This window comes from Marmota flaviventris, chromosome 1 (genome assembly GCF_047511675.1).
Source record: "Marmota flaviventris isolate mMarFla1 chromosome 1, mMarFla1.hap1, whole genome shotgun sequence".
NCBI lineage: Eukaryota > Metazoa > Chordata > Mammalia > Rodentia > Sciuridae > Marmota > Marmota flaviventris.
In genome coordinates, this window is record NC_092498.1 from 81,188,233 (window position 1) to 81,211,799 (window position 23,567).

The 23,567-nt window shown below is 33.5% G+C and overlaps 1 protein-coding gene across 1 annotated transcript in view; it reads left to right on the forward strand.

Annotated features, from left to right (window-relative positions):
* Sp4 (Sp4 transcription factor) overlaps positions 1 to 23,567 on the forward strand; it is a 56,139-nt gene that overhangs the window by 27,538 nt on the left and 5,034 nt on the right. The window contains exons 4-5 of the mRNA XM_027932758.2: positions 7,908 to 8,136; positions 12,347 to 12,546. Coding sequence (XP_027788559.1) covers positions 7,908 to 8,136; positions 12,347 to 12,546 — 429 coding nt within the window. The remainder of the gene's footprint in view (positions 1 to 7,907; positions 8,137 to 12,346; positions 12,547 to 23,567) is intronic.

Genomic DNA, 23,567 nt, shown 5'->3' on the forward strand with positions numbered 1-23,567 from the left:
AGGTAGAATGACATCAGCCATACTGGCAAAGAAACATCTAATGCTGAAGGTCAGGCTCATGTAATGGCATGGTATAATCTGGGATTTATGGATAACTTCAGGTGCTGTGACCACGAGTTCATGTACTCAAGTCAAGGTGGTAAGGACCAGGTCAGAAATATTCTTTTCTTGATAAGGAATTTAAACTGCATCCTGAAAGTTACAGGCAGCCTTCAAGGGACCTTAAGTATAATATCATGGGCGAATTTGCGTCTTGGATTGCTTAGTGTGTACAGTGGAGAAAGGAGGACAATCTGGTTTCACAGAAATTGAGAGTATAGGAAGATGAATCTTCGGATAGGGAAGGACTTGAGTGTGTATTTTTCTTTTAAGATCTGATACAGATCTTTTCAGTTACTGAAATGCTCTTAATCTTGTATTTGTTGTGCCAGAGAATCTAGAAACCAAATAATAATCAAAATTAATTGGTGAGGGTTGACTCAGAGGATAGGGAAGTAGGTAATCTTTTGGACTAATAACCTATCCCAGCAGGTTATGTGTGAAGTATGAGAAAGGGTAAGGTTGTCATTAGGATTTTCCTCGGAACTGAAATTTCGTCCACTTCTATTGTGGTTATCTTTCTGATATTTGGAATATTGTCTTCCAGTTACAGTTGTTTTTCAAGATGGTAGTTCTCAATGAATGTTGATAAATTCTTACTATTCAGTACTTTTTTTCCACGTAGATAGATCAGGGAGATCTCTAGTTCTGCTGATGAATATAATCATTTCAAACCACACCAATATATTAACTTCTGAGCAAAATTAACTGTGAGCTTTTAACTCCCTTAACACAAATTTTAATACTTTAGTCTGTTTGCTTTTCAAAATAAAAATCAGGAAGAAAGGTTGGAAGTATAGTGTAAGAATTCTTGCCTAGCATACAAAAGGCCTGGCTTCAATTTCTAGTACAGCAAAACAGAATTGCATACAATTTCATTGAAAACAAAAAATTTAATTACAGGGGCTGGGGCTGGAGCTGGAGCTCAGTGGTAGAGTGCTTGCCAAGAGTGCGTGAGGCCCTGGGTTCAATCCTCAACACCACATAAAAATAAATAAATAAAATACAGATATTGTGTCCATCTATAACTAAAAAAAAAAATATTTAAAAAAAAATTGAATTACATACAATTTCATTGTGGCTAGTGAGGCCTGACTAGCCCAGCCCTAAAGTTCATTAAAAAGAAAGGAAGGAAGGAAATATTAAAAATTTGTTTCCAGTCAAATTAAGCATCCACTTATGTATATTTTGTACTTACAAATTATGTATTTTATAATTATTTTTATAAATTAAATTGTAATTATAATTATATGTACACATAAAACACATATGTATTCTGGTGTCAAGGAATTTCTAGTGATAGATAAAAAAGTTTGAGATACCACTTTTATCTGTTTTTTTGCAAACAGCATTCTCTTTGCTTGTTTTTTGGTTTTTTTGGGGGGGGTTTTATTTCCCCTTCTAGTACTGGGGATTGAATCCAGGGCCTAGCACATACTAGGCAAGTGTTCTACCACTAAACTATATCCCCAGTCCTTTCAAAATTTATTTTTGAGGCAGAGCCTCATCAAGTTGCTCATGCTGCCCTCAAACTTGGGATCCTCTTGCCTCTACTTTTGTGTTTGCTTGATTTTTTTTTCTTTTCTTGCTTTCTTTCTGTTTATTTATTTATTGGTACTGAGGATTGAATCCAGGGCCTTGTGCTTGTTAGAGGCAAGTGTTCCACTACTGAGCTACATCCATCTTTTTTTATTTTGAGACAGGATCTCACTAATCTGTCACCTGGGCTAGCCTTGAACCTGTGATCCTGTAGGGAAACACATAGTTGTAGCCTTGCATAAAACAAAGAAGTGTTTTGTATAATTTCCAAACCTCTAGGATATTATTGTTTTCACTTTCTACTGTGGAATCTTTTTAGTTGGGTCTATCAAATCTGTCAAAGCCTATTCCTAAATTTATATTGTCTTCTTTTCAAAAGATTTAATCTCAGAGTCATGTAGTTGTTAAAGGTAACATACAAGGTACCATATTTTAATTTTCCTATGTTCAATTTTAGTTTGTGATAGTAATGATATGAATGAAAACCATAAACATTAGTTGAGTTCTGATACTGTTTGATAATTATTAAATAGGTGGTTTTCATTGAAATGATAGTTGGGTTAATTTATTTATAAGTAGGTAGTAGACAGTTGAGGTTGCTTAGTTTTTCCATTTTCTGGGTTATATTACCTACCCAGTAATGTAACCTGATATTCACTATAACAAACAAACAAAAAGCTTGGAAATCATTATGTTTTCCATAGGAAGAAATAGGCCCAGCTGGCTACAGTGGCATACTCTTGTAATCCCAGTGGCTGGGAAGGCTGAGACAGGAGGATCATGAATTCAAAGCCAGCCTCAGCAACTTAGCCAAGCCCTAGGTGACTCAGTGAGGTCCTGTCTCTCTAAATAAAATATGAAAAAGGGCTAGGGATGTTGCTCAGTGGCTAAGCATCCCTGGGTTCAATCTTTGGTACAAAAAATTTAAAAAAGAAGAAGAATAGGTCCAGTTGGAGTATCTTGGGTCTGTTTTCTTATCTGTAAAATGAAGGTGTTAATGACTGACTGATTTACCTCAGTGGGTTTGTGTAAAGAGCATGAATCATGTTAATAATAGGTGAAGGAAATTCACAAGTTGTATCTTTATATTTTTTATTTCTATTTTCCTCTATGTTCCTTTTTGTTTAAAGTGTCCAAAGTTTGGTTAAAGTGTGTACACCATAAACAATATTTTCAACACATTAAACTAGGGGTCCTTAATAAGTAGAGCTACATAAAAGACCTGACTCCTTATACATAAATGGCAAAGGATATAAACACACAGTTCAAGAAATATTCAAATGACCAGTAAACATTTGAAAAACATGTTCAACTCTATTTATTTTTTAGTTTTTCGGCGGACACAACATCTTTGTTTGTATGTGGTGATGAGGATCGAACCCGGGCCGCACGCATGCCAGGCGAGTGTGCTACTGCTTGAGCCACATCCCCAGCCCCTCAACCCCCTTTTAAAGAAAATACTTTCAAATATTATATATTTATATTACATATAAAATATAATATTTAAATATTATATATTATATATCCTTTCAGATTTTTTCCCACTTTTTTCTCTTTTACTACATGTGAATGTCATTGTAGGAGCCTTATAGTACTATAATATAAACATTTACTAGGAACTCTGTTTTCATATAACCATATGCTTTAAAACAGACAGTACTTAAGTATTTCTATTGTTCTTTTTGACTGCTACATTACATTCCATCTTTCAACTCTTTCACAGCATTTATCTTCCCCCCCAATTCTTAGTTATTTGTTTCTGAATTTTCACTGTTAGAAACAGTTGCAATAAATATCCTTTGGTATGTGGAAAAAGAAAAGTTAAACAGAATGTAAGGGAAATGGGATTGCTGGAGAGGATTGAGTTTTAAATAGAACAGTTGGTGTAAGGCAGACAACATTGAGGAGGTGACATTAAACCAAAGATTTGAAGGAAGTAAGGAATTTTTATATACATAGTTTGGGGAAAGACTATTCTAGGCAGAGATAGAGAGCAGAAACATCACTTTGGAACTATGCTTATTATATTCAAGGAACAGAAAAAGGAATCAGCATGGCTGAGGTAGAATACACCTGGAGATGCTTTTAGGGAGGTAAATGTGACCAGTTTATGTAGGACTTTATAGGCAGTCATTAAGCAGAGTAATGACTTGATTTGACTTTACATTTTAGAGTGATCCTTCTGGCACCCTGGAACTTATTAATAGATAGGGCAGTGGTAGCAGAAAGACCACTTTGGAAGCTGTTGTGTTGTATTGTGATCAAGCAAGTGTCTTTGACAAAGTGTCTGGGATGTGGCTCAAGCGGTAGCGCGCTCGCCTGGCATGCATGCGGCCCCGGGTTCGATCCTCAGCACCACATACAAACAAAGATGTTGTGTCCGCCGAAAACTAAAAAATAAATATTAAAAAATTCTGTCTCTCTCTCTCTCTCTCTCTAAAAAAAAAAAAAAAATGCAAGCTGTGGGAATGATGGAGAAGTCCTTGAATGTTGGATAATTTTTGAAGGATGAGTCAGCAGGTTTGGTAATCAAATATAAAACAAAGCAAGAATCAAGAGTCATGGTGATTTCAAAGACTTTGGTCTAAGAGTTGATCAGATGGAGTTGGAGTTGTATACTTCAGAAATTTAAATTCTGATAAGGCCAAATTTATCAGTATTTTCCTTCATCTTTTGTATTGGAGTCTTGTTGAAAAGACTGGTTCTTCTGTATTTTCTTATAATATTTGTTATTTTGTTTTTACATTTAACTCTGTATGTATGTATGTATTTGTAGCATTAGGGGTTTAGTCCAGAGTCTCTCACATGCTAGGCAAATGCTCTACGTTTGAGCTACATCTCCAGCTCTATTTTTTTTTTTTTTTTGTCTGTCAAATAATTTAAAATTCTTACTGAATTTCTCTTTTGCATGAGATGCAGTAGTGTTCTCATACTTCTAGTGGAAATGTAAAGGAATGCAGCTCTTTTCATACACTCCTGAAATTCCATAGTCTGTATGAAATCTTATAAATGTTTCATACCTTTTGACCTAGTAATCTCACTTCTGGACTATCCGTTGAAAATAGTGAGTAAAAGTATTTTTGTTCAAGTAACTCATTATTTATGTTACTTATCATAAGTGGAAATAATCTAAATGTCTGATTGTAGAGCAGTAGTTTTATAAGTTATGTTGTATGTATATGATAAAATAATGTACACTTATTATCTTAAATGTAATAGCTTGGAAGTACTTATTAAGAATAATACAGAATCATTTTGTAGTAGAATTGCATCAGTATCAAAATGTGCTGAACAAAAGATTAGAAACAAATACATCAAAATGGTAATAAGTGGCAATCTATGGGTAATGGCTATATGCATGATTTTATTTCTTCCCTCTTAGTTTTCAATGGTGAGCATGCAGTATTCTTAAAACTCTTAATTAATTAATTAATTAATTTTTAATGGATGTGAGATTTTTCAAAATTTTGGTATTTGACATCTCAAACTTTATTATTGGCAAGCAATACTGTTAGCTGCCTTGCCTGTGAGGTATATTTTTAATACTCTTTTTTAAGAGAGATCTTGCTGAATTTGTTGAAAGTATGTTATAGGATAAATTCAATACCTGAGGGAGAAGAAATACAGTGACTTTGGTAGCAGGTTGTGACTTAAACCCCAGCTCAGCTCTTAAGTTGCCTGAATTCTGTGTTAATAAAGCTGGAGGGAATTAAGGTAAACGTCCACTTGCTCTTCTTATCATCTTGCCACCAACGTTACGTGTATATGGCAGACTAGCTAGCATCTAGGAGCATTCTGATGTATTACTGGCCTTGTTTCAGAAGAAAGCTTCTGCGTTTGTTTGAATTTTAAATTCCCATTCACTTTATTTAAGAAACAGTCACTGAATATTTCCAGTGTGCCAGGAACTTTGATAGCTAAAGTAAAAATGACACAAAACCACACAGATGTTCTCTGTCCTGAGCGGCCTTTGTTGGAAATAATTCTGTGACTAATACTATGATGGAATATCTGATTAGTGAAACTGGGAATTCTTAAATTCTAACTCAATCTTTATCATCTCTTGGGGAGCTAGGTATATGAGAAATCAAGTCAGAATGATACTTTGTTGCCTTAGGCAAGTTCCCCTTCCTCAAAACCCAGAGAACTAGGCTTGTGTACATAGAATATGTATTTTCCTTTATTAGTTAAACCTGCTTTCCCTTCTTTTTCTAAACTTATAAGCCTCAGAATTTAATACTCTATTGAAGTAAAAGACCACTCAATTGGTGACAAAGGTAAATGTGCAAGAAGTGAGTTTTTTGTTTTTGTTTTTCCTCTCAAATACCCATTCTAAATGTTGTTGAGTATCTCAAAGTCTATTGTCTTGCTGCCTTGGCCAAATTTCCATATTTGAGAAAAAAGAAAAGCCTAAAACAGTGGAATAAGAGAGATTGCCTGACTGCTGCAAGCAGCCTTGGAGTGCTTTTTTCCTCTGTTAGCATGGGAGAAAGAAAAAAGAAGGCTATACTCAGCCTGTTCTACCATAGTGTGTAACCACAATACCAAGAAATTTTGAGTTACTTAAAAATTTATTTCATAAAACTGTTTCAGAAGTATCAGGTGTCTGCATCTGTGCTGAGTATATACAGACTTTGCCCCTTGTCTGTATTCCCCCAAACAATGCAGCAAACTACTTATATAGCATTTACATTGTATTAGGTATTTATTATAAGTAATCTTTTAAAAAAAATAATTTAAAGTGGGTGGAGAATGCATAGATTATGTACAAATATTGTGCTATTCTGTATAAGGGACTTAAGCATCTGTAGATTTTGGTATCTGTATGTTGGGCAGGGCATGAGGGTGGGGATCCTGCTGGAACCAGACCCTTATCAATATTCAAGATGGCTGTGTTTATATTTAGAGAAGGGTATTCCCACAGAGTTCAGAGTGCTGTGGATACAGAGAAGGTTGAGATTACTTTGGCTGGGAGAGTCAGGGGTTTAAATTTGTTTAGTTAAATGCATGCTGTTTTCTTACTTGGTAATTTTTATTGTCTTTTCTTGGTTATTCCATATGTTTAACGTACTGTAAGTGCAGTTTTAAAAAACATTCCTTTATTTTTACAGCCAGGACCCACATGTTTGTTTCTGCTAATATGTTTTATCCTTATATTGCCACCCACTCAGTGGAGACTCGTAATAATAGCTAACATGTAATGAAAATTTTGTACCATAAGAGATTTGTAAGTATTAATGTAATTAATCTTTACATCAACTCTCTGAGATGGGAGCATTCTTTCATAAACGGATGATTTTTTTTTGTTTTTCAGTCTATTCATTTACTTGATATTGCTACCTCTGATGGTCAGAGTGTAGAACTATGTTGGAAAAAGGGTGATTATAAGATTTACTCAGTTTTACTTCAGGGTAATGTTAAACCATGCAAATAGATACTTTTTGGTCATATTATGCATAGTTTTTTTCCTAAGTGAAGAAGCTGAGTTAGTGTATATACTAATTTGAGAGGTGAAGCCTATGTTATAAAACATGAATGAATAACAATATCCTGTCTTTTTTATTGCTGTAGTGATGGTAAGTAATAGTCATTAGTGGTTTACATTTAGAAAACCAGTTAACTGTGCATAATACAAAAATGACTTTTCAATAAAGGGATTAATTTTGCTTAAATGATTGAGAAATAAGAAATGTCCATAAAAGTTAATCCTTTGTTATTCTTTTCTTCTGTATTTTCTCGGCGCGATTAATACATGTTGTTTACTGTAGAAATAGTAATAATGCTTTGTATTTATGTAGCATTTTTCATCTGAGGATCTCAGAATGTTTTTCAAATATCTCATGAATCCCCACAGTACTTCACTGAGATAGGTAGGTGGCAAGTATTATTATCTTCCTTTTACAGTTGGAGGGAGAAATTAAGCCACAAGGAAGGTTAACTGATTTATGTATGGCCCCATGAACTAGAGAAAGAGATACTCTGAGCTACTAAAATCAAAATTAATATTAAATTTTAGGAGAGTTGGCATATATGAGTCATTAACTCTTTTGTACATGACACAGATTATTAGAACAAATATATTAGTTTTAAAATACCTACATGGGGACTGGGGATATAGCTCAAAGTTAGAGTGCTTGCCTAGCATATGTAAGGCCCTAATTTTAATCCCTGTACTGCAAAAGTAAATAAATAAATTACATGGAATTATTTCCTTTCTTTAGAAATAGAGAATATCATTTACTCTCTTTTTTCCCCCTGTTCCTTTTTAGGTCAGCAGCAAGGACAAGATGGAGTGAAAGTCCAGCAAGCTACCATAGCTCCTGTAACGGTAGCAGTTGGAGGAATTGCTAATGCCACAATAGGTGCTGTTAGTCCTGATCAACTCACTCAAGTGCATTTGCAGCAAAGCCAGCAGACTTCTGACCAAGAGGTGCAACCTGGCAAGAGGCTTCGAAGAGTTGCCTGTTCCTGTCCTAATTGTAGGGAAGGAGAAGGAAGGTAAATGCTCTGTTTTCAACTCTTTTAACTCTCAAAGTTATAAAATCAGTACTCCCAATGAAATCGTTGGCTACCTACTTTGATTCCTAGAACCTCACTGACTTTGTTGCCTAGAATCTGAAATATGATATGAAGGGAATTAGACTATTCTAGGAGTGAGACTTGAGTGATCCTCTGCCTTGTACCTCATATTTTTTAAAAAGTGGATTTCTTTTATTTTGTAAAAATTTTAAACACCCTTGTTAATATAAAAATAACTCACACACCGTGACATTTTCCCATTTAGAGTATAGTTTGGTGGTTTTTATGTATTCACAGAATTGTACAAATATCACCATAATCAATTTTAGAATATTTTTTTATCCTCAAAAGAAGTCCTATTTTTTTTAAGAAGTCCTGTGTTCTTTAGCTCTCAATCTCCCAGCCCTCTCAGCCTACGCAAATGTGAGACTAATTTCTGCCTTTATAGATTTGTCTGTTCTAGACATTTCATATAAATAGAATCATGGAATTTATGGTCTTTTGTGGATGGCTTCTTTTATTTAGCATTAATGTTCTCAAGGTCTTTCCATATGATGACACGATTAATACTTCATTCCTTTTTTATGGATGAATAATTCCATATTGTGGACTGTATTTTGTTTTTCTCATCACTTGGTAGATATTTGGGATTTTTTCCCTGTTGAGAATCATGAATAATGTGTTGTAAACATTTGAGTAGAAGTGTTTGTGTGGATACAGGTTTTTCATTTCTCTTGTGTATGTGCCTTGGAATGGAATTGCTGGGTCATGTAGTTTAACCATTTGAGGAACTGCCAGGCTGTTTTCCAAAGTGACTGCACCATATTACATTTCTATCAGTGGTATGTAAGAATTCCAATTTTTTCATATCATTGCCACACTTGTCATTATCTGACTTGTTATATCCAATTGTAGGATTAAAGAGGGATCTCACTGTGGTTTTGACTGGAATTTTTCTGATGATTGTTGATGTTGACATCTTTTCATGCATTTCTTGGTCATTTGTATATCTTTGGAGAATAGTATCCTTTGCATCAAGCACCAATGGTTTTGAATTCAATTTTTTTTCTGTTTTCTTTTTTCCCCCCTTGGTTATTTCTGGTTTTGGTGTGATATTTAATTCATTGTCAAATCTAAGACCATGAAGAATCCTAATTTTCTTTTGAGAGTTTTATAGTTTTTACTCTTCAGATCTTTAATCAACTTAGGGTTAATTTTTGTATGTGGTATGAGGTAAGGGTTTTGTCCAACACCATTCATTTATTGACAAGACTATCCTTTCTCCCATTGACTAATCTTGGTAACCTTGTCAAAAATAATTTACCATAGACATATGGGTTTATTTCTGGACTTTTAATTCTGTTTTATTGAGCTTTATATTTATCTTTATGCCAGTATCACACTGTCATGATTACTGTGACTTTGTTATAACTTTTGAAATCAGGAAATGTGGTGTCTTTCAACTTTTGTTATTTTTCAAAATTTCACGTACTTAGCAAAACTTTCACTTTTATGTGACTTTTAGCATCAACTTGTCTGTTTTTATGAAGATGCTAGATGAGATTCTGATGAGAATTACATTGAATCTGCAAATCAATTTGGGGAATATTGCCAAGTTAACAATATTAAATCTTTTGACCAATGCAAATGAGAGGTTTTTCTAGTGATTTAGATTCTTGCTGATTTTTTGTCAGTGTTTTATAGTTTTTAGAATATAATTTTAGCATGTTTGTTAAATTTATTCTGATTTTATTCTTTTTGCATATTATAAATGACATGGTTTTCTTGATTATTCATTCTAGTTGTAAAACATAAACTTTTAATATATTGATCTGCTGGCCTAAAACTTTTGCTAAATTTTTTCATTAGTTCTAGTAGTTTTTTTTTTTTTTTTCAGTAGATCCCTTAGGATTTCTATATGTACGTTTATGGCATCTGTGAATAAAGATTTTACAATTTTCCACTCTAGAGAGAGAGTTCAGTTTCTCTCTTCCCCGCTCTCTCCTTCCCCTCACGTTAATTGCCTTGTCTAGAACTTTGAGTACAATGTTGAATAGAAGTGGCAAAAGTATACATCCTTGTTTTGTTTCTGATCTAGCTCTGAGTCCCTTTATCAAGTTAAGGAAACATCTTTCTATTCCTATTTTGTTGAGTATTTTTATTATGAAAGGATATTTGATTGTCTCATGTGCTTTCCTGCATTTGTTGTGGTGATCATGTGCTTATATTTTTATTTTACCAATATGTTATATTAATTGATTGTCAGATATTAAAGCATTTTGCATTTCTGGAACGTATCCAACTTGATCATGGTGTATAATTCTTTTTATATGTTGTTGGATTCACTTTGATAGTATACTGTCAAGAATTTTTACATCTATACCCAAAAGAGATACTGGTCTTTGGTTTTCTTTTCTTGTAATGTCCTTATCTGGTTTTGGGAATAGTAATACTGGCCCCATAGAATGACTGGAGATATGTTCTCTCCAGTTTTATTTTCGAAAACATTTTTGAAGAATTGATATTCTTTAAATGCTTTCTGGAATTGACCAGTAAAGCTCTTTATCTTGGACTTTACTTTTGGGTAGTTTTGATTACTAAATCAATCTCTTTTCTCATTATGGATTTATTCTGACCGACTGTTCCTGAGTCAGTTTTACATTTTGTCTCTAGAATTTGTCTGTCTAGTAATTCCTTTATAATTCTTTTTATTTTTGTAAGATTGATAGTGATGTCCCCTTTTTCATTAATGATTGAACTAATTTTGAGGTGAGCCTATATATCTAATGAAGCTGTTAAATCTCCCGATCCTCTTTTGTAATAATATTTATTTGTTTGAGACACCCTTAGACTTGAACTTATTCAGCTTCATTGTAAATTGTCACTTCCTTTAGGAAGAGATTTGGAACTCTCTGATGGTGTGCTTATCTCTTTCTGGGCAAAATTTGAGTCATGGCTTTCTAGCTGGTGGTTGAAAGATGGCACATTTCTCTCTGAGTGACACCCTGTTTTAGGAGCTGAGTGCATGGTGGCAGGGGTAGCAATAGCCTCAGGTCTTCTCATCTTGCCTCTTCCAGCTTAGAAGCTCCAATTTTTGAATTGTGAATGAAATAGCTTACTGTCCATTTGGGTCATAGATTTTTCATCTTGTCACATCCAAGGTAGTGCCTATGTTCCAGGGTTGGGGGCTGATGGAAAAAGGGAGTCTCAAGATTTCTCAGCCACACACTGACTAGAACTTAGTCACAACAGTGGGTAGCTGGGGGTAGGATGAGAAATGCTGAATCCTGCTCCTCCTGGGGATATAGCCCTTCAGCTAAGAGGTGGGAGGAAAAGGAACCCTGTTCTTGGCTGCATCTGTTTCCTGTGTCATGAAGATGGGAGCAAGAGGGGAAGGATTGAGTCTTGGTTCAAAAACCATAGGCTTGTGGTTGCTCTTACCAGTTCTGTTAGATTTTCTTGAATAAACGTGTGTTTACTGTTATTTGTTCCTAGAAGGACCATTGCCAGAAACAAAAATGGTATTTTGTTTTATAATTTTTACCAGTTTTGCTGGCAAGCAGATCCAAGGAACTCCTCCTCACACTGTCCTGCTGGAAATAAAATTCTGCACCTTATACTTTGAACAGGAGTTAGCCATCCTTTTGATATTTTAGAGGAGAATTTTAAAATGTCTTAAAAAGCTTAAAGAGATTATTCCCCCAAGGTGAGAGCCTGTGAGGGAAGGAACCTGAGGTCCATAGTAGACGTAAGCACTGAGGAAGTTTACAAGTTTTTAATAGCAATTTTTGTTCAATACACAAACCCGATTTATTTATTTTATTTGGTACTAGGAATTGGATTCCAGGGTGTTTAAGCACAGAGCTACCCCATCCTTTTCATTATTTTATGTTTCGAGACAGGGTCTTGCTAAATTGCTAAAGCTCTCAGTTGCTAAGGCTGGCCTTAAACTTGAGATCCTCCTGCCTCAGCCTCCCAAGTCTCTTTGGGATTTCAGGTATATACCAGCACACTTGGTTATTTTTTCTTTAATTGAAATCTTTCTGACTTTAACTGCTGTTGTGAGATTATGATTAAACAAACCTATTCAGAAAAGCATCATTTAATTATCTTGATTCCCTTTTAGTTTTTCATAGTTATAAACTTAGTTTTGAAAATGTAACTATTATTTGGTTTTGTTTTTTGGCAGGAGCAGTAATGAACCTGGAAAAAAGAAACAGCATATCTGTCATATTGAAGGATGTGGAAAAGTTTATGGCAAAACATCTCACCTCCGAGCACATCTTCGCTGGCATACTGGAGAAAGACCTTTTATATGCAACTGGATGTTTTGTGGTAAAAGATTCACAAGGAGTGATGAGCTTCAGAGACATAGAAGAACCCATACAGGTTAGTTGGTTTATTTTAGTAGGACTTGTATGTTTTACTTGTTTTTTTTGTTTGTTTGTTTAATACTTAGCTAACCTGTTGCTAAAATGTCCATCTGTCAGATTAGAAATATGCAAATGAAGAAGAAAGAATTCACTTTAGCAATTATATAAAAGATGTTGATGATAAAAATTTTTTTACTTCATTCCTGAAATGTGTTTTTTTCTACTTTTTGTAAGCTTTATCAATGTATTTAAATGATGTGGAGGAATTTGTTCCTTTTGCTTATCTTGTGTTCTTAGTTTGTTGAATTCCCATAATATTTTTCATCAGTGTTTAAATAGATAAACAGACAATTGGATTTTGATCTTAGAAGTGACCTTCATTAGTTTTGTTTTGTCTTTACAAATTCAGAAAATTCATCAAGAATAATATAACACATACCCAGTTCTCACTCAGAACTGACAGTTGTTGATATTTTATTTTCTGAGGGTCTAGGAATGTGAGACCCTGAGTTCAAATCCCAGGACCACAAAAAATAAAAAATTATATTTAGTAAAACAAATCTCTTTCAAAGTCAATATTGAAGACAACAGCTCCAGTGAATTTATTAATGTGTTAAAGTTTTTAGTGCATCTCTAATACCTTTACACAAATTATTCATGATTCTCTATATAAAATAATGTTTTGTGTAAATTAAAAAATGTTCCATAAATATGTTTCAGTCATAATTTTACTATGTTTTAAAAATTATTCAAGCACATATATGTGTATATTTTCAAGTATGTGTGCCTTAACAGCTATGTAGTATTCTGTCACATGACTGTACTACCTATATTAATTCATTTCCCAGTCTGTTGAGGTTATTGTTAGTTTTTTTTTTTTCTTTCACAAACTTTGTTGCTGTGAATATTCAGTGAACATGTGGAGAATTGTATTACTGGATACTAGAGAATGTGTATATGTGGTTATGCTAAATAATAGCTAAAGGATCTTCACAGTGGCCATTACAATCTGTACTCACTAGTAGGCGACATTAGTTTCCACTTTGCTGTGTGCTCACTTGTTAGCAGCATCAGGGCTCAGAAGTTTTTGTCTATCTACAATGGTTTCTATTTTTTTTTTATTTGTATTTTTCCTAATTATCAGTGAGATCAATCATCTTTTCATATGTGTGTGGGTCATTTATATATTTTTTTTCTGTTCATTTTTCTTTTCCTCATTTGTCTTTTGAATTGTTTTCTTTTTTCTTATTCATATTATATGTTGCAGATTCTATATTTCAAACAATTTTTTTATTGTGCTGTACTTTGTCATGCAGAAGTTCTATAGTTTTATTTAGTTAGATATAAATCTTTTGTTTTTTGCTTTTTGTTTATGACATTTTCTTCTTTCCCAGGATTTTTTAAAGTTTATTCAAACATTTTCTTTTAATGGCTTTAGTTTTCTTTTTATTAATTTGGCTTTTTAACAGTCAAGGTTTTTGGTTTGTTCAATCAGTTCTTTTTTTTTTTTTGGATGATCAAATGAATCAGGGCTGCAATTTTATTTCTCTTCCGTATGGAAAGTAATTCCTTTTTTGGGGGGCGGGCATACTGGGACTGAACCTAGGGGTACTGAAGTATATCCCTAGCCGTTTCATTTTTTTATTTTGAGATAGAGTTGCTAAGTTGCTGGAGGCTAACTTCAGACTCTTGCTTCTCCTGCCTTACAACCTCCTAAGTCACTAGAATTACAGGATGTGCCACTATGCCCAACTAGGAAGTCATTTATTGTCTACTCATTCTTTCTCTATTGATCTGTAATAATTATCATAGGTTTATATTAGGTCTTGACATCTGGGAAAGCAGTCCCCCTACGTCTGTCTGTCTGTCTGTCTCTCTCTCTCTCTCTCTCTCTCTGTCTCTCTGTCTCTGTCTCTCAGAACATTCACCCACTCTATTTAGAACATGCCTGTCATATATCAGTATTTAACTGCTGAACAAATTAGTTTAAGTAAATTATTGAATTAACCTTAACTTATACCAAGTATATGTGGAACAAAAGGAAGACAACTGACTCTTTTTCTTTTCATGGCAGGGAGCTGGGGATTGAACCCAGGAGCACTCTACCACTGAGCTACATCAGTCCTTTTTTTATTTTAAGACAAGTTGCTGAGGCTGGCCTCTAACTTGTGATCCTTCTCCCTCAGCCTCCTGAGTCAACTGAGATTAGAGGCATGTCCCCATGACTGGCTTAGAACTAACTTTTTTTTTTAATCAATTACCATTTATTAGATATTTTGAATATGTTGATTATAGCAGCAACTCTATGAGATAGAAATTAGCTCCTTTGTACAGTCTCAGAAAAGAAAAAATGTTAAATGCAAAATTATCTGATTTGACATGCACACATAGTAGTAACAACAATGAGTATTAGTTTATTGGCTCAATCCCTGGAGGACTTAGTACTAAAGCAGTGAGTTATAAGTTTTTTATAAAAGTTTTTATACCTTCCTGTATTTTATGAGGTTTTTAATGCCAACTCACCCTTGATATTGTCAACTATGATGTGATTAAAATTAATTCCTTAATAATGTTATATCTTTTGTGGGAAAATTATCTGCTATTTATGTCTATAGAAGAGGAATGTTGTATTTCCACCCTGGAATAGCAGTAAGAAAGTTTAAGGAAGTTAAGAAAAATTACAACTTTGATGTGGAATCTCACACTGTGATTGCATCATTTTGTCCAAAAAGATAATGTGTTTATAAAATCCTGATGTGCCACACATCTACATTCACACAGATATACAAGACAGGTTTACTAAAGGATTTACGTGTACATATGCTTTCAAGTTAAATATTAACAATTGTTTAGGCCATCTCTTTTTAAAAAAATATGATTCATGCCATCATCATCATCTACTAGCTTGATAATTGAGAATCAAATATACATTATGCATGTTTATTGATACAAATGTCTTAAATACACCCTATCCAAAATTGCTTTTTTTAAAAAAATTTTGTAGTTGCAGATGGACACAATACCTTTGTTTTATTTATTTATTATTTTATGTGGTGCTGAGGATCAAACCCAGTGCTTCACACATGCTAGGCAAGTGCTCTTCCAGTGAGCCACAGCCCCCCAAAATTGTTTAATTAAAATTTGTTAGGGACTAGGAATATAGCTTGATGGTAGAGCATTTACCTGTCATGTACAAGGCCCTATCACCAGCACCATGAAAAAAATAAAACATAGTAACACAAATAGTAAACTCAATATCAGCATACTTACAAATGTTACTTTTTAAAAAGATTTTAACATAATAACTTCTACATGTTTACTGAGTTTGTTGAAAACAAAATGAAGAAGTTGTAGATGTGGCTCAGTGGTACATCCTTTTGCCTAGCATGTGTGAGGCCCTGGGTTTGAGCCCAACACCACCAAAAAACAAACCAACAACAAAAAAAGTGTGTGTGTGTGTGTGTGTGTGTGTTTGTGTGTGTGAGAGAGAGAGAGAGAGAGAGAGAAAATACCTTTTGGAATAACTGTTGAGTGTTAAGTTGAAAGCCTTGACCATCCAGGGCAAGAACCATTTTATTCAGTGTTTAACCACTACTATCAGTAGAAACACATTGAATTACTATGAATGAATAAATGAGTTATTTTTAGTCACTGCTGAATATAGTGAATGATGTATTTGTTTGGGGGAAGAATGTAAAGGTCTTCAAAATGATACATGCATGTAGTGTTTAAAAATCAAATCCTATAAAGGAGCTTATATTTGCCTGGATTTCGATCTCTAGCACTGCAAATATTTTTAAAAGATTGTTTTTTTAAGTTACATTCTTCTTCATTTCATTAATTATTCTTTTTCCTCCTCCTCCTTGTTGTTGTACTAGAGATTGAACCCAGGGGTGCTTTACCACTGAGCTGCGTCCCACTTTTTATTTTGATACAGGGTCTTGCTAAATTGCTACAGCTAGCCCCAGGCTTGTGATCCTCTTGCTTCAACCTGCCAAGTAGCTGAGATTATGGTTATTCACCACCACACCCAGCTAGAAGATTATCTTTTCAAACTTTATATAGGCCACACATTATCTCTTGATTTACCCCTCTATAATATAGATATTACATGTCTGTTCTTCATTTTTTTTATCCTCTTAATTTCACTCACCTAAAAGGTTACCCTCTCTTTCTCTTGAGGTTTAAAATGCTTATATTTTCATCAATAAATGCTAATCTGTTTTTAATAGCTTAATTTTTTAAAGTTGAAAATTATTTAATAATTACATTATGATCATATATGTACTGTTATTGTTTTCTTCATATTGTTTTTAGTTTCTCTGGCAAGTTTCTACTTTTTTTTTTTTGTATTACCTAACTTTATCACTTTTGCAATTATTTCAAGTTTTCAAGAATAGAACCAACTTCATTCATTTTCTCTATATTCTGGAGATTCCATGTTTCTGATTGGACATGGACTGATTGTGTCGGAGTGCAGCACAGCTGTAATCATGAGATCTTTCTTGCCTGCTGTATGGTTTAGATCTCATATTGGTTCCAAAGATCTCATCATTTTTCTTGGTTTACTCCTTTCATTGCTGGAAAAATATTCTGAAATGCTTCCTAATCAAGAAAAGAAAGGGATAGTGATTTTGTCTGAAAACTTCTTTATTTTGCTTTTCCACTTAATTTGACTAATATAGTGTTCTAGATTCAAAATCATATTCCCTTAAAACATTAATTGCATTACTCTGTTGTCCTTTTCTTCTGTTTTACCAATTAAAAATCCATTGTCATTCTCTCTTTTTTTTTTTTTTTTTTTTTAAGGTGATGTGATTTTTTTTTTTTTTCCCCTACAACTTTGTTACTTTTTATTTTGGAATAATTTTATGCTTAATAAAGTTGAAAAGATATGTGAAGTTTTTATGTATTCTTTATGAAAGTTCCCTTGATGCTAACTTCTTATTAACCACAGTGACTTATGAAAACTAAGAAATTATCACCATACTGTTAGTTAAACTACAGACTTTGCCACAAATACACTTCTCTACGTTTAAATCTAGAATAACACATTGTATTTATTTGTCATGGCGCCTTAGTCTCTTGCAATATTTGGGATTTCCAAGTTCTTTTCTTATCTTTTATTGTCATTACACTTTGACAAACACTAGGTTAGGTATCTTGTAAGATGTGCCCTAATTTGGGTTTATCTAATGTTTTCTCATGATGAGACTAAATTATTAGATTGAATTAGATTATGAATTGTTGGAAAGAATATCAGAGGTTAATGCCTTTCTCATGTCATTTTATGAGGTGGATACCCAATGTAATTATGTCTTACCAATTTTTTTTAGTTGTAGATATATACAATGCCTTTGCTTTATTTTTATTTATTTTATGTCTCTTTGTTCTTTTATTTTCTGTGACATTCTTTACTCTGTCATATATTTCTATTGAATTGTTTTTTTCATTTCCAACAATGTCTTTTATTGTTCATGTTTTTTTTTATTTTTAATTTTTTTACTGCTTGCTGTTTTCATAAGATGGATGCAATGCAGGTGCTTGCTGTAAATATCTTGAGTTTTTCATATGTCATTCAATATAGTTTTTTGTCTCTATCTGGCTTTTTCTGAATTGTACAGTGAAACTTCTTTTTTATTCAAGTTAATCATGATAATTAAAGAATATGTTTAAGTGAAAGATTATGAAAACTTTATTATAGGCTGGTCACTTTCATTGTAAGCCTCTTGCGTGGGGCACTGTATCAACACTGGAAGATGTCTAATTAGCAAAGTTCAATAATATAACCCAAACCCAAGTAATGTTTCTTTAGATACATACAGATCCTCAAATATTTTGCTCCAATTTTTATTTATCCAAAAATTGATAGTAGGACTTATATTCCATGTATAGACTTTTTCTGTTTTATACTCTTTGTTTCCTTCTCACCATTTTGAGTCCCAGACTCTTCTTACAGGTTTCCTCAGAAGATAGATTGGCTCTCTTCTATAACATCTCTTCTTTGATAATCTCTGTTTTCATTTGCAAAAGTGTGACACCATCATTTTGTTGATAACTTCCTTTTCTATTTTTGTTGTAGTAAATATTTAACTTGTTTTTTCTTAACCTTCAAATTTACCGTTAATTTTCCTGTTAATTGGAAAATAGTACAACAATGTGACCAAGTCACATTGTCTATAATACATATGTTGTATAGATGTATATATTTAATGTGTTCATATGTTAATGTAGTTTACTTTTATGAATATTTTATTGTAGTTATCTTGCACACTTACTATACTATTAGAGAACTTTCACTTTTTAAGAAACATCTTTGATTTTATGAATTTAATTTTAAGTTCTGTGATTTGAAAAAAAAAATGGTTATTTCACACTAATGTGTTTGGCACATGCATACCTAATGTTTATTTTAAAACTTAAAAAAAAAAAAGAAAATTGGATCAAAAATAAGAACTCCATCACTTCCACTGAAATTTCCCCCAGTATTGTTTATATAGATGCCTCAGAAGTTAGTGAAATGGTCCAAACTGTTGTCTTTTAGTTCACTGTCAGCCACAATGGATCAAGCTGTCTGCAGCCTGTCAGTGCCATTTGATTACACTAAAAACTCTGGGGCATTAGTCTGTTTTCTTGAGCATCTGAATGACAATAGTGAAAATTAAACAATAACTGGCAACTGAGGAGTGAAACCAAACTTGTAAAACAGTGCATAATATGGGTGAGTTTCAGAGGTGTTTTTCACCAGTGTTTCTGATCCTGTGGGTGCTGCATAGGTATAGGCAAAAAACATAACTGCACAACTGGCCTTTGTTTTTTTTTTTTTTTTGGTACCAGGAATCAAACCTATAGAGGCTGTACAAATCCAGCCTGTTTGTTTGTTTGAGACAGGGTCTTGCTTAATTGCTTAGGAACCTACTAAGTTGCTGAAGCTGGCTTTGAACTTGTGATCCTTCTTGCCTTAGCGTCCCTAGTTACTGAGATTTTAGGTGTGCACTGCCACATCCAACAGAAGACACTACTGAAGAAACTCCTGTATCTTGAGAGAGAAGTAAGAAAAGAAAATTAAAGGAAAAAATCTTAAAAGGAGCCAAAGGAAAATAACACATTTTACATATGGGGGAACAAAAATTTGAATGATGGCAGATTTCTCCTCAGAAACTTTGGAGGCCTGAAAAAGAAAAGATCTGTCAGTTCAATATTTTATATCCAGTGGAAATATCCTGAGTAACAAAAGCCAAGTAAAGTTATTTTCAGATGAAGGAAGACTTAAAAAGTTTTTGGCATCAAATTTGCTCCAAAAGAAATGCTAAGGAAGTTCTTCATGGCAAAAATAAATATTGCTAGAGAGAAACTAGAAGGAAGAATAAATAATAAAAATTAAATGTAACTCCTATAAAATATGATATATTATAGAATTAGATAATTCTATAAATTAAATTAGAATACTAACTATTAAAATAATACAAAATATGGGGCTGGAGTTGTAGCTTAGCAGTAGAGCACTTGCCTTACATGTGTGAAGCACTGGGTTCAATTCTCAGCACCACATATAAAGAAGTAAATAAAATAAAGGTACATCAACAACTAAAAAATGTTTGTTAAAATCCAAAATAAAAAGGAAAGGGGAAAGGAAAATGAAAAACGAACAGAAAACAGATAATAAGGTGATAGACTTAATTCTAGTCAAATCAATAATTATATGGTTTAAACATACTAATTAAAATTGTCAAGATGACTTTTTTTTGTTTTATTTTAGAGGAAGGCCCCACTGGTGATTGAATCCAGGGATGCTTTACCACAGAACCACATCACTAGTCCTTGTTATTTTTATTTTAAGACAGGGTCTCGCTAAATGACTGAGACTGGCCTCAACTTTTCCTGCCTCAGTCTGTCAAGTAACTGGGATTACGGTCATGCACCACTGCACCTAACTATCAGATGGCCTTTTTTTTTTTTTTTTTAATGAACCAACTAATTACACTCAAAAACTCACTTTTAAATCTTATTCCAGCAAAGTTCACATTTTATTCAAGTGTAGATGAAGCCCAACATGGAGCCACATACTTGTAGTAATCCCAGATACTTGGAAGGTTGAGGCAGTTCACAAGTTTAATCCTAGTCTGAGCAATTTAGCCAGAATCTGTCTCAAAATAAGTAAAAAGAGCTATGGATGTAGCTCAGTGGAAGAGCAAGCACTAAGGTGCATGTAACACAAAGAGAGATCATGTTCTGTGCTATGAACACACCTTAACAAGTTAAAAAGAACAAATATCATTCAAAGTATATTCTCATCATCAGTGAATTAAACTACAAATCAAATAAAAATATCTGGAAAATCCCCAATGTTTGGAAATTAAATCACACATTTCTGATTAACTGATGGATCAAGAGGAAGTCTCTAGGGAAATTAGTAATTTTTTTTCAACTGAATGAAAATACAAATACTAAGACTTACAGGCCGGGTGCAGTGCCACATACCTATAATCCCAGTGGTTCGGGAAGCTGAGGTAGGAGGATTGAAAGGTCAAAGCCAGCTTCAGTAACTTAGTGAAGCCCTAAGCAACCCAGTGAGACCTTGTCTCTAAAATAAAGTTTTAAATGGGCTGGGGATGTGACTCAGTGGTTACATGCCCCTGAATTCAGTCACTGGTACCAAAAACAAAAACAAAAAAAATGTGTAGGATTCAGGTAAAGTGATGCTTAGAGTGGATTTATACCATTAAATCCTCCTATTAAAAAAAAAAAAAGGAATGCCGAATGCCTTCAGTCAGTAAACTAATAAGCTTTCATTGTAGGAAACTAGAACGTGAGCAAATTAAATCCAAAATAAGAAGTTAGGAAATAATAAAAAGCAGAAATAAATTGAAAATAGAAAAAAATAGAGAAATTTAATCAAACCAAAGGTGGAATGGATAGACATCATTATCCAAAGTACATGTATGAAGACACAAATTGGTACAACATACTTTATATACAACCAGAGATATGAAAAATTGTACTGTGTATACGTGTAATAAGAATTGTAATGCATTCCAGTGTCATTTTTTTAAATCAATTTTTTAAAAAGAGATAAAACTAGTAAGTCTTTTTAGGTAGACTGTCAAGAAAATTTACCAACATTACTAAAGACCCAGTAAACATTAAATGAGTAATAAAGGAGTGCTGAGCATAACTCTGCTTTCTAAATTTGAGAATCAACTCCTTAAAAGACACAAACTACAAATACTTGTTCAACAAGAAATAGATAAACATGAATAGTTCAATATTTGTTAAGAAATTGGATATGTACTTTAAAACTTTGAACAAAGAAAACCCAGGGCCCAGATGATTTGATTGTCCAATTATATCACTTAAGAAAGAAATATCAGTTCTACACAGTCTCTGAAAATTTATGAGGAAATACTGTACAACTCACTGTGCAAGGCCCACAGTGACCTAGCAAAACCAAAGACTTCACAAGGTAAGAAGGAGAACACTGCAGACCAATATCAAAAGTTTAGGTGTCAAAATTCTCAACAAAATGTTGACAAACTAAATTCAGCAATATGTAAACAAGATAGGCTATCATAACTAAGCAAAGTTTAATCCAGGAATTAAAAAATGTTTGAACATTTGAAAATCAGGTAGTATAATTACTAATGAAAGAAAAAAATCATTATTACTTAAATACAAGTAAATATTTGGCAAAATTCTGCATTTGTTTTTATAAAGAAGAGTTGAAGAAAACATCACACATATACCAGCTTAAAATAGCATGCTTTATTATCTCAGTTTCTTTAGGTCAGAAGTCTGAGTGGGCTCAGTTGATGGCCCTTCTCAGCATCTCACAGAACCAGAATCCAGGTGTCAGCAGGGCAACATTCTTTCATGAAGACTCTAGGAAAGTATCTGCTCCAAACTCATTCCACTTGGCAGTTAAATTCAGCTTTTTGCAGTGGTAGGACTAAGGTCCCTTTTTCCTTGCTGCTTGTCAACTGGGCTCCCAGTGTTTGCTTTTAGAGGCAGACTACCCATATTTTTTTTGCATTCTTGACATGTGACCCCATCCAGTTACTCAGGTCAGGTCCCTCTCACACTTTTAATCTCTCTGACACCAGGTAAAGTAAGTCCTCTGCTTTGACCAGCTCATGTGACCAGCCAACTTAGATAATTCAGAACACTCCCCCTATATTAGTTCTATAAGCTTAGTTACATCTGCAAAGTCTCTTTTACCGTGTAACACATTTATAGGTTTCAGGGATTGGATGTCTTTATAGGATCATTCTCTCTACCATAGTAACCAGTACCAACAGTTTTGATAATTAGATGCATTAATTATAAAAAGTAATCATATATTGTTAATAATTATAAAAGTAATTATTAAAAAAATATCATATATACTTAGTATAAGCACTGTATGTCCTTGAGTTAAAGTATACTGATAATGTTTGCTGAGGGTGGGAAATTTAGAAATTGTCTGACAAAACAACTTACTTCTCTGTGGAAAAGGTTAATAAACTGAAATGAGTCATTCCCTTAATGAAAAGAATTATACAACATAATTTGCACATATGAGATTCTAGGAAACTTTTCTTGCTTAAGATTAACTGGATGCCCACACCACTGAGTAGATGGGAAATCCTAACACAAACCACATCACCATTATTTCCCTTTTATCTTACCATTTGCCACTGAGTATCTGAGCGCTAGAATTTCTTTGGGACTGATAGCTCTACATGGTTACAAGTAACTCTCAAGAGAAAGGAAGCTTCCTTAAAGTGAGAGGCTCACTTGTTTATTTTTCATATCAGCAATGCCTGGCATGTTGTAGATAATCTACAGATTGTTATTGAAAAATTACTGAGTTTATGAATATCATAGTTAATACATATTTGTTAAATGGCCACTATGTACAGGTTGATCTCCAGCTATGTACTTATGAATGATTCCATGTCTTTAGGCTATCACCATCTGATTTTGATAATTCACAGCCTTTGTTGCTATAAAATAACATCAGTCTTTAGTTGCACTCTGGTAGAATAGCATAAAGAATTC